The sequence below is a fragment of the Podarcis erhardii genome, assembly GCF_964252035.2.
Source record: "Podarcis erhardii genome assembly, chromosome: 6".
NCBI lineage: Eukaryota > Metazoa > Chordata > Lepidosauria > Squamata > Lacertidae > Podarcis > Podarcis erhardii.
The window spans coordinates 97157499-97169327 of record NC_138510.1 but is presented as its reverse complement, the minus strand read 5'-3'; the positions used below and the strand labels follow the sequence as shown (position 1 = coordinate 97169327).

General features: G+C 45.1%; 1 protein-coding gene across 1 annotated transcript in view; it reads left to right on the top strand.

The window, feature by feature from the left end:
• Positions 1-4485: 4485 nt before the first annotated feature.
• TNN (tenascin N) overlaps positions 4486-11829 on the top strand; it is a gene marked incomplete at its 5' end in the record, with an annotated part of 33836 nt that continues 26492 nt past the window's right edge. Inside the window, 4 exons of the mRNA XM_081866512.1 lie at positions 4486-4539; positions 5437-5788; positions 6626-6997; positions 11438-11701. Of these exons, the coding sequence (XP_081722638.1) occupies positions 4486-4539; positions 5437-5788; positions 6626-6997; positions 11438-11701 (1042 nt within the window). The remainder of the gene's footprint in view (positions 4540-5436; positions 5789-6625; positions 6998-11437; positions 11702-11829) is intronic.

Sequence of the window (11829 nt, the reverse complement as noted above, 5' to 3'; positions counted from 1 at the left end):
GCTACCAATTAATATATTTGGATGTGCCTAAGTTCTCCCTTAGTTCCTCATGCCCTCCCTCTAGTCATCCTTTTCCTTTTCCTAAACTAAAAGGCCTCTGACTATTTATTTAAATGTGTATACTGTCTTTCAAAATATACACATCTAAATAAAATTAATAAATAAAGCGTTTCCGTGCGCTGCTCTGGTTCTCCAGAAGCGGCTTAGTCATTCTGTCCACATGACCCGGAAGCTGTACGCCGGCTCCCTCGGCCAATAAAGCGAGAGGAGCGCTGCAACCCCAGAGTCGTCCGCAACTGGACCTAATGGTCAGGGTCCCTTTACCTTACCGTCTTTCAGATGTAAGTATCTAAGATAGTTTACACAGTGCATTGCATTAATACACATTACAGTTCTTTTCCTTTGTAACATCGGAATCAGGAGCGGGTGGTCAAGCCCTGGGCTGGTGCCTGGACTCCGTGATGGGCTGGATGAAGGTCAACAAACAGTAATATCAACAGTAATACTATTTGTGTTGGCTAGTAATACACCACTGCGGGGTCTGGAAGAACCTTAATAGATCTTCTTGTTAGGGAATTCTTTCCTGCTATAATTCAGTGCAATATTTTCCTTTGCTTTTACTTTCACCTCTGTTCCTCAAGCTATAGCCAGTGATTCATTGAGATCGTTATGCAATCGGCCATCCTTCTTCCTGTGCCTCTTAAAAATAGGAAATTATTGGATGCTCTGCCTCCAGGAATAACCAAAACTTCTTATTATGCTGTTTAAAAGAGCTGCGTCCTGGGGCTTTACTCTGAGGGACTGGCCAACTCAGCCAACCTGGAATCAATTTGTGGCCCCTGGATAGACTTTAATTACAAGCAGAGTCACCTTTATGGCTGAGAACGGCATCCAGGAGAGAGCTGCAGAAATGTGTTGCGTCTTTTTTTAATGCCTCTTTTTGGTCTGGCAGACTTTTAACACAAATACTGCAAAACAACATTTTGGACAATCCTTCCTGAGGTTTATGGTGACGGTTTGGGGGAACTTAAATGCTACTTTACTTGAAAACTTTGACGCAATCTTTATTTGATGATTTGCCTGGGAATGCCAGGGACTGGCGCACTTGCAGAGATAGCTAATTTCTGTGGCATTTCGGTAAGAGGGGGGGAAGTTTGGAAAATGAAATAACAGAGATGTCCCTTGCATGACAGGTGGCCAGACAAACCGCAGGCTTTGGAGAATGGCTGTTTCAGCAGAATAGTATGTTAAAATTGGGGGGGGGGGAGGGGAGGAGATATTTAATCCTACTGTTCAACAATGGAACTCCTGTTCAGTTACAATTTTCATATTGAATCAATGACTTGCTTCCATAATAAGAAGTGCCAGAATGATTGTCAACAAGAATAAAATGCAGTAATAAAGATACATAAGTGTTAAGTTGTGGGCGAACATAGCAGACGACACAGCGATTTCTCCAGAGTAGCTCTTTACTTGCAAGCTGGACAGAACTGAACAGCAAACAGCTCAGCCGGCCTGCTTTTATAGGCAGCCGGCTGTCAACATTGTAGCAACAACAACCCAGAGTTTCCCGCCTAAAATAACTGACGTGGACCTGAGTGAAAACTATCTACAGACCTGAGTGAAAACTATATACAGTATCCCCCTGCTGGCCCAGGGTGAAACTTCACTACATAACACCAAACATATTAAAAACATAAACAGAGTAAAAACGTTCAGTCATTGGTGCTGCTCAGACACCCAGGAAAAGGAAGTCGTTGATGAAATGGTGGGAAGGCTGGCTCCAGGTGGTCCTCCCTGGGGGGTGAATTTCACAGGTGGAAAACGCCTACAGAAAAGAGTTGCCAGCCTCTCCACCTCCCTCGGTGGCGACACGCAGAAGGGCCACAGATGATAGGTTCATATGGGCGAAAGGCAGTCCTTTAGCTATAGGGGTTCCAAGTCATAGAATGCTTTAAAGGTCAGAGGACTTATAACTTTGAAAAGAAGTAGACATTAGAATATTGCCAGCATTTCATAATGCTATTTGTTTTGCAGTTATCTGGGGTGTGTTCTTATTTGTTTTGGATTTGTCTGCTTCAAAAAAACCTATTCCTAGATGTGACTAGGTGTGACTGTTCATGCTTCCAACAGTGGTAGCAGTGCATTAGAACAAGTTAATATTACATTCATTTTTCTAAGCGACTCTTAACTGAAAAGTGAGAATTTCCTGCAGCTGGTCATTTGTTATTCATTCTTAACAAGTGCACCTGCATGTAGTGAAGGCACAACCGCAGGAAACAGACATCACTTTCCCCTCTGCTGGGCTTTGATAGTGACAGTTGTCTGGTGGGGAGAAGGATGTGCGGAGGTAAGCAGGGTGGGGAAGGGTTTAGAAGCCCTTATCTGTGCACCCCATATACTCTTAAATGTGGGTCCCCTAGTCTGCATTTTATATGTGATTGGGAAGACTTGCATGGTAGGTCTAGTGTTCATAGAAACATAGTACTGTAGAGTTGGAAGGGACCCTGGGGGTCATCTAGTCCAACCCCCTGAAATGCAGGAACATGCAACCTTCCATGCGGGGATTGAAGCTGCAGCCTTGGCACCATGTCCTAACCAACTGATCTGTCCAGGCCGTTGTCCCGTCTTGATCAGCTCTCATTGGTAGGCCCCATAAAACTACCTGAGACCTTGGAGGGCCACTGTAGTACGTGAATGGCAGCCCACGTAGCGGCAAAATGGACCCAGTGCATAAACTGACTTTTCATTTGGTACCTGTCTGCTCAAATGTCTGATTGCGTCTCTTTTATTTAGGCACAGTTCACTTCTGTGCCTCAATAACGTTTAATTTCAGAGCTCATAAGAGTAAAGCATGTCACAAAATTTAATTAGTAATTAAAATAATTAGCTAATTTAAAGCATGTCACAAATTTTAAATAGCAATTAAATGAAATGAATTAGTTAATTTAACTGAATGTAAAAGGTGCCCGGGTGAAGGATGTGCTTGATGTTCTGTGCAAAACACATCCAAATGAAGATGTTTTTTTTTGGGATAATGATGCAGGTCACAATCCACCAAAACTGTGCTAGAATTCTTGTATAGAATTCTTGTATAGAATTGTATAGAATTCGAATTGCCTGCAATTTTACACAAAGGCTGTGTGCACACCACACATTTAAAGCACATCCCTGTGTCAAGAGTCCTGGGAACTGTAGTTTGCTTCTCACACAGCTACAGTTGCCAGCACCCTTAAAAACTACAGTTCTCATTCTTCTTTTTGGGGTAGTTGTTTTAAAGTTATGGTGTGTACAAAAATAAAAGATAATGTCTGGTTTGAAAGATTTTGATAAGAGTAGAAACAATATTGTCACGCAGGTTTTGTTTGTTTCTACCAGAGTTTACTTGCAAATTTTACTTGTGTTTGCGTTTTAAATTGTTTTATTCATATTTTATAGGAAATAAAATAACACCCAACATAATCACAAAAAGACAAAATAAAAGTTTAAATACATTTCAGACAACACTGAGGTCACCATTTCAGAAGTGAATTAGGACAGATATCAGGATAAGTTTATGAAAATATCACACAATTTAACTGAGGTTTGACAAGATCCAGTAGACAAACACAAAATATGACCTTGAGTCATGTGCTCAAGAAATATATTTTTTGCTAGTCAGTAACATAAACAATAAAATGGCGTTTTAAGCGGTCTGACGTGTAAATATTTTTTTCTGATGCCAAGATTTGGCAGAATTAACCAACCTAAAAGTAGCTCACATCTTATGTTTTTGCTTAAGATTACATTCAGGGTGTGTTTCATGATCTAAAGGAGGCAAATCCAGACTAGTGCAGCTGTAATTCTTAACATAAAGGTAAAGGTAAAGGGACCCCTGACCATTAGGTCCAGTTGTGGCCGACTCTGGGGTTGCAGCGCTCATCTCGCTTTATTGGCCGAGGGAGCCGGCGTACAGCTTCTGGGTCATGTGGCCAGCATGACTATGCCGCTTCTGGCGAACCAGAGCAGCGCACAGGAACGCCATTTACCTTCCCGCTGGAGTGGTACCTATTTATCTACTTGCACTTTGAGGTGCTTTTGAACTGCTAGGTTGGCAGGAGCAGGGACCGAGCAACGGGAGCTCACCCCGTCGCAGAGATTCGAACTGCCAACTTTCTGATCAGCAAGTCCTAGGCTCTGTGGTTTAACCCACAGCGCCACCTGCGTCCCTAATTCTTAACATAGGCACTAGGGAATAAGGATTCATAGGAGTGTGCTATAAGACACACAATACACTGGTCAGCCTCTTTGGTTGGGAGGTACTTTTGGGTTCCTGACCTGAGAACCTTTCAAAATTAATTTATTCCTTGTAGTTCTCTGGTTAACTAGAAATAAGTTCAAAAGTCTTTACTGGCATAATGACTATAGCGAAATCAAATTATGGATAGTTGTACAAAGCTCAAAATTTAAAGTAGCATTTAATTGCCACTTGGTAACTGGCCCACAATGTCCTTTTGGAACATTGTTCATCTGAAGCAGCTGAATGCATCTCATCAGATGGTAAGCAGGAAACTCTAATCCAAAAATTGCTCCACACATGTAGTAATCTAGTTTGTCAACAAAGGGGTTTAGTTAGGATAGCCTTCAGCCTATGTGCCAATGAGAGTTCAACTGTCTGCAGGGCTGGACTGTCCAGGAAAAGCTACATTGCATGACCTTACTGCCACTGTATTCTGCTCTGGTCAGACCTCACCTGGAGTACTGTGTCCAGTTCTGGGCACCACAGTTCAAGAAGGACACTGACAAACTGGAACGGGTCCAGAGGAGGGCAACCAAAATGGTCAAAGGCCTGGAAACGATGCCTTATGAGGAACGACTAAGGGAGCTGGGCATGTTTAGCCTGGAGGAGAGGAGGTTAAGGGGTGATATGATAGCCATGTTCAAATATATAAAAGGATGTCACATAGAGGAGGGAGAAAGGTTGTTTTCTGCTGCTCCAGAGAAGCGGACATGGAGCAATGGATCCAAACTACAAGAAAGAAGATTCCACCTAAACATTAGGAAGAACTTCCTGACAGTAAGAGCTGTTTGACAGTGGAATTTGCTGCCAAGGAGTGTGGTGGAGTCTCCTTCTTTGGACGTCTTTAAGCAGAGGCTTGACAACCATATGTCAGTAGTGCTCTGATGGTGTTTCCTGCTTGGCAGGGGGTTGGACTCGATGGCCCTTGTGGTCTCTTCCAACTCTATGATTCTATGATTCTATGTGTAGATCAGCTGTCAGACTATGAATTCCCAGAAAAGGGCTGTCTGGATGATACCTTTCCTGGAGTATTTGCTTTCATAATAACACTACTTTTGCTCTTTCCAAATTAGCCTTACGCATTTCGTAGTAATAACAGAAACAAGATGATCTTTTGGAATTTCCTTCTGGGGGTTCTGCTGCACTACCCTCTCCAGGGAGCTCTGGCACAGCTGCCGACTCAACCAGAAAACTGCTCTGGCAAAAGTCAGATCTCCTTCAGTCACTCATACAAGATTGACGTGCCTAAGTCCTCTCAGATCCAAGTGGACCCAGACCCACGTCCCCTCCAAGATGATAGTCACACACTGCTGTCGACCGGTGAAATGCATGAGGGTGAGGAGCAAAATATTATATTCAGGCACAACATTCGGCTGCAGACTCCCAAAGGTGACTGTGAACTTCTAGGCCAGCTCAAGGCTTTGTTGGAAAGGCTGGAGAAGATAGAGTTGGAAGTGCGACATCTGAGGGGGATCTGTGGTCCTCAGAGGTGCTGTGGCAGAGCCCAAGGTAAGAACCATGAGTGATGACCACAACTTGTGACTGGCTAAGTCAAATGCAGCCCACTAGTTCTGTTTTGTGGCCTTTTGGGTGGTTGACAATCTCCCCCCACTCCATGTTTTTGCAGCCTCAGGGAAGCAGTAAAGCCAGAAGACTTGTTGAACTCTGGGTGGCCTCTCATATGGGTGTCGGATGGATTCAGCTTACTGCGTCACAGTTTTTGTACTGGAACAGTGGGCTTTAATGGTATAGCGTCTGCCATGCACTTTAAACTTCCCTCAAAGTGTACAAAATACGCAGGATTTCAGGGTAATATACCCAATATAGGCCCTGAAAAAAAGGGGGAAATCCTCACAAGTAAGGTAAAGGTAAAGGGACCCCTGACTGTTAAGTCCAGTCACGGACGACTCTGGGGTTGCAGCGCTCATCTCGCTTTACTGGCCAAGGGAACCGGCGTTTGTCCGCACACAGCTTCTGGGTCATGTGGCCAGCATGACTAAGCTGCTTCTGGCGAACCAGAGCAGCGCACAGAAACGGCGTTTACCTTCCTGCTGGAGCGGTACCTATTTATCTACTTGCACTTTGATGTGCTTTCGAACTGCTAGGTTGGCAGGAGCAGGGACCAAGCAACGAGAGCTCACCCTGTTGCAGGGATTTGAACCAGCGACCTTCTGATTGGCAAGCCCTAGGCTCTGTGGTTTAACCCACAGCGCCACCAGCATATAGCAATTGGTAACTCCATGGTTGTGCTCTTACTAGGATGCTTTTCGTGTTTGTTGTCTTTCTAGTTTTGGCTCTTTTGTCTCCCTTATTGCTTCTTGTGGTTCTGTCTCTCATGTTGGGCAGAAGTTTCATCCTGCAGCGGCCACGGAGTTTTCATCCAAGAGATTTGTGCCTGCAACTGTGACGAAGGCTGGGAAGGCCAGGACTGCTCCCGCCCTACCTGCCCAGGAAACTGCAATGGTAACGGGCGCTGTGTTGGTGGCCGATGCATCTGCAATGCACGTTATGCTGGCGAGGACTGCAGCCGGCTCCTGTGTCCTGAGAATTGCAGTGGAAATGGGGTCTGTGTGAATGGCGTATGTCACTGCTACAAGGAGTTTATTGGTGAGGACTGCAGTGAGAAGAGGTGCCCCAACGACTGCAGTGGGAATGGATATTGTGACACTGGCGAGTGTTACTGTGAGGACGGCTTCATTGGGCTTGACTGCTCTAAAGGTAAGACACAAGCACTTTTTTGGATGGAGGCACATAAGAAGGGAGAGGTAGCAGATCATATAATTTAGAGCAGGGGTTGGCAGCCTAAGGCCCATGGGCTGGAAGCGGACCACAGATGCCATTTAACTGGCTCACGAGCCGCCCCTGAACCGAGCCGCCCACTCGGCGAGTCCCCATGCACTGCGCTAAACCGGCACAGTGCGGCATGATGCCTCTCTTCCGTGGCTCCGGAAAAAGCTTCTGCGCATGCCCAGACACAGAAAATTGCTTCCGCACAGGCACGATTTTCGGTGTCTGAGCATACGCGGAAGCGGTTTCCGGCACCGTGGACATGCACAGATGTGATTTCCGGCATCGCGCTGTACTGGCCGAGCCCACGGAGTATCTCCACGGGAGTGATCCGGTCCACGCCCAGTAAGCCTTGCCTACCCCTGATTTAGTGGGAGCCTTTAAGAATCGAGACACCCCATATCTGCAAAGCCCTGTTGCGTTGTGATGCCATGATAGGAAGATGATTGGAAGCACACCGTCACAATCCATTAGGAACAGTGAATTCCATTCTCCAAGGGCTGGTTTTGATATAGCCATCCACGCATATGAAGCAGGCTTGGGGGAACCGGAAGGTTTGATGAAATATATAAAACATTACCCCTCTGCAAACCCCCCCCCCCAGGTGAGGGGAACCCTTTTCCCCAAACGAGGCATATGATTGAGCATGTTCAGGGGGTGTGGGACGCTGGTTTACTGTTGGAGGGGAAATGGAAAGGAGAAACTTGGATCCTGAACTGAAGCTCAACCACTCCTTACTCACTCACCACTCCTTACAAAATGAAGCAAAACCCAGATTTGGCAATTCAAGATAAGCGATGGAAAATGTTCACAGCATACATTGCACATTCATATGAAAAATTCATGTTGTGCACAGTGTGGAATTGGGTTTTGGTGCTGGATTAATTTGTTTTATGTTAATAAAAATTAACTTTAATGTACATATTATGAACAGCCTTGGTTAGGCACAACACTTTGTAGAGATCCTATTATGTTCTAGGCTGACTGCTTACCAGTTATGCTTCTTACTGTTCATTAATTCCATATTAATATGAGGAATATTTGTTGTAAGATTGGTGTGTGTGGAATGAAGAGAGAGATAAACTAGAAACACAGAAATCAAGACTCCTCATTAAGAGCAGTAAATTAATAAAGCAACAAGGATCTCTTTGCCTTAGCAATATTTTTGGATTGGGGTGGGCTGAGTGATGCAGAGAGCTGATTAGCCAGAGAACAGGAGATTGACAGAAATGCCTTCAGGAGCCCCTCTAAATTCAAATGGAAGTATCATACAAAATGCATGGGGGGCAGGAAAGAGCATGCAGCTTTGAGAGTGGGGGGGGTATATATTTGCTTGCTATTCACTTTGACAGAGGGATGCAGGTGGCGCTGTGGGTTAAACCACAGAGCCTAGGACTTGTGGATCAGAAGGTCGGCAGTTCGAATCCCTGTGACGGGGTGAGCTCCCGTTGCTCGGTCCCTGCTCCTACCAACCTAGCAGTTCGAAAGCACGTCAAAGTGCAAGTAGATAAATAGGTACCGCTCCGGCGGGAAGGTAAACGGCGTTTCCGTGTGCTGCTCTGGTTCGCCAGAAGCGACTTAGTCATGCTTGCCACATGACCCGGAAGCTGTACGCCGGCTTCCTCGGCCAGTAAAGCGAGATGAGCGCCGCAACCCCAGAGTCGGCCACTCTGGTCGGGTGGTCAGGGGTCCCTTTACCTTTACCTTTTACCTCTTTGACAGATTGCTCTAGCCCCTATTGCTCTAGCACAAGAGCCTCCACTGGTCTTAGAGACAAGAACCAAGGCTCTTGTTAATGTGGGGTCTGAGAGATGAGTTGCTTGTTTCCAACCATTAGACACGGATATGTCAGAGGACATAGGCACATAACTGAAGTACCATAGGTTCTAGGTGGGAGCAAATAATTGGAATTATGACTTGCATCATTTCTGGTTTAATCATACTGGATACAGCTTAGAGCCCATTGGATGGTCTGCTATATTTGATATGTTGTTGGTGATGCCCAGGTTGTTGGTACAGGTACTAATTGCTGAACAGGTAGAAGTGGCCTAAGGAGCAAGCCTAAGGTTGCAGTCTGTCCTGAGCAAACCCATCCCCCCTCCCCGGAGGCAGACACACAATTGGAAGTTTCTTTCTTTATTGGCAAAGCACTCAATTATAATCAGCTCCCAAGGTGCAAGAATCACACACACCGCTCCTGCTAAAGGAAATAGCTGAGCACCTCCTTCTTCAGACCTGTGCTCTGGTCCCAGCAGTTGGAGAAACTGTGCGCCATGCCTCCTCCAGCCCACATAAAACCCCACTTCTGACATGGTGCACTCAAGCAACCGGGAACTTCTCCTGCACGGCTTCTTCTGCTGCTCCCTCCTTGTCCTTGGAGACAGTGGGTGAGAGGACAGAGGAGATTCTCTGGGACCATCTCTTTCACATGTGTGCCCCCCTGCAGCTCCCCCCACCTCCTTTCCTCCCGCCTTGGACTGCCCAGCCTCTCCCCCACCTCACAGGTGACACAAGAACCATGCAAATCGGTGGCCCCTTTCTCTGGATCATCCGCCCCTCTGCTCAACCTTTGGTGTTGTCCTACCTGTCCTTAACTCAGTATTGCACCAATTGGGTCAACCAAGAACGACCTGCTCTGTGCTGGGCAGCAAAAGGGGGAGGCTCAGACAGGAGAAGCGAGAGCACAACTAGGTATCATGGCCATGGGACTCAATTGCAGAGATGTGAGGAAGGTGATTAAAAGTGCTGCATGGCTGGGCAGCAGCAGGGGGGAGGAACTGAACTCATGTGTTTTCATTCCAAACTGTTTTTGGTTATTTTTCACTCAAATGTGGTTCCAATCTGTCTCAGAGTGGCTGTAATAAACAGTTTTGGGGCAGAAGCAGTGTAGTTCAGCTACCCTGCTCTGCTTGCTGCCTTTTAAACCCTCCTCACCACCGTTTTAAAAGGATTCAGTGACACAAATCCAGGTTTGGCCCCAAACTATTTTTCTTCTTTCCTCCTCCATCCTGTTCATCTATGAAAACAACTCTCTTTGCATTGTCTCCACTTCTTGCTTCACTACATTCAAAGCTTCTGCACGTTCCTTTAAAGGTTGGGAACGATGCTTTGTCCAAACTTGTAAAACCTACCTGTAACATGAACTGAGGAACGGGCAGAGTCTCCTCTTTGCATGAACACTATAACGGAGTGAATTTGTAAGTTTAGGCAATGCTAACATTTAACTGGCAGTAATGAAAAGGGGAAATAAGAAACCCAATTTGTTTCAAGGGAAAATCTCACCCATGAATGCAAATTAAAATTATTTATCATTCTACTTGATGTCATGATCATTACCTAAGCAATTGATTTTTGTCCCAAATGTGTTAAATTATTGCCAATTTAGATAACATTTGCAATTCTCCATACCACAGAATAACCATTAATTTATCACCAGGAATAAGGAAAATATACTACATTTTAGGCACTATTTTGTGTGTGCAAACTAGGAGCTGTAGCCAGACTGTAAAACTCTTAAAAGTAGCATCTTGATCATCTACCTGTTCTTGCAATGCCAGGCTTGGCTTGATGAGATGAGAGAAGGGCAGAAAGCCAGGAACAGTAATGTGTTTACAATATACACATATTGTATGTGTGATTTGTTGGTAATTGCTTCAGTATCAACCACCAAGAGATGTTTCGAGACTGATTTTTTTGCTGCTAGCTCAGGCTTCAAATACTGGCATTGTCTTCAGCTGTAGTCATAGCAGCAGAACTTCAGTTGTGGTCACAGCTCTGCATTCATACTGCAAAAGCTTCAAAGCAATGACGTTGACTACTGCTTTATTGTGACTTTAAATTACGGTGCCATTTACAAAATTATGGAGTTGGTGGCCAAGACATTTAACCAAGTGGGCTGGCGATACAAAAGCATGTAAAGTTAAGGTTGTGTTGTCAACGTTCCAGCCTATAGCACCATGAACTAAACCACAGGGATGTAGTAATGCACACGGATGATCACACACACATTACTGGCTTCTGGCTTACCTTGCATTTTCTTCTTTGTGTGTGTCTCTGCATTTTGAAAAATCTATATAACCTCTGTAATTTGCTAATAGAAAATGAAAACACTGGGAGAGCCAATTACTGATCTCCCACATTTTATCTATTTTTGCATGAGGATGTGGAAAAACTGACAGTGCAGCTTAAGAGTTGCTAGATTTTACTAGACTGCAAACCCTCATTTCACTTTCTGACTCACAAAGCCAACTTGGCACACGGTTCCTATTATTGAATGTAATACAGTGACAGTCTACAGCACTGGGGAATATACTCTTGTTGAACTCACTATTTCATCCCTTTGAATGATGATGCCCTCTTCTCCCCCTCCAGTGCTTGCTCCCCAGAATGCACGAGTCCTCAAGACCACAGAAGATTCTCTGGCCATTGGCTGGGATAAGGTGGTGGATGTGGATGGTTATCTCATCAGCTACTTTCCTGTTGGGTATGAAGCCTCTGTGAAGCAAGTGCGAGTGTCCAAAGATCAAATCACCTATGAGATTCTGGGTCTTCTTCCTGGTACAAAGTATATTATTACTCTCCGCAATGTAAAGAAGGGGATTGCCAGTGACCCAGAACTCCTGCAAGCCAGCACAGGTAAGAACACTAAAAGCAGTCCCAAATTATGTGGTGCTTGGTTCACACCAGCAGATTGCAAAGGGAAAACTTTGAAAAAGCGATTCAGTTCAGGCATGACTCCAACCTTGCTTAAAGATTGCTATGAT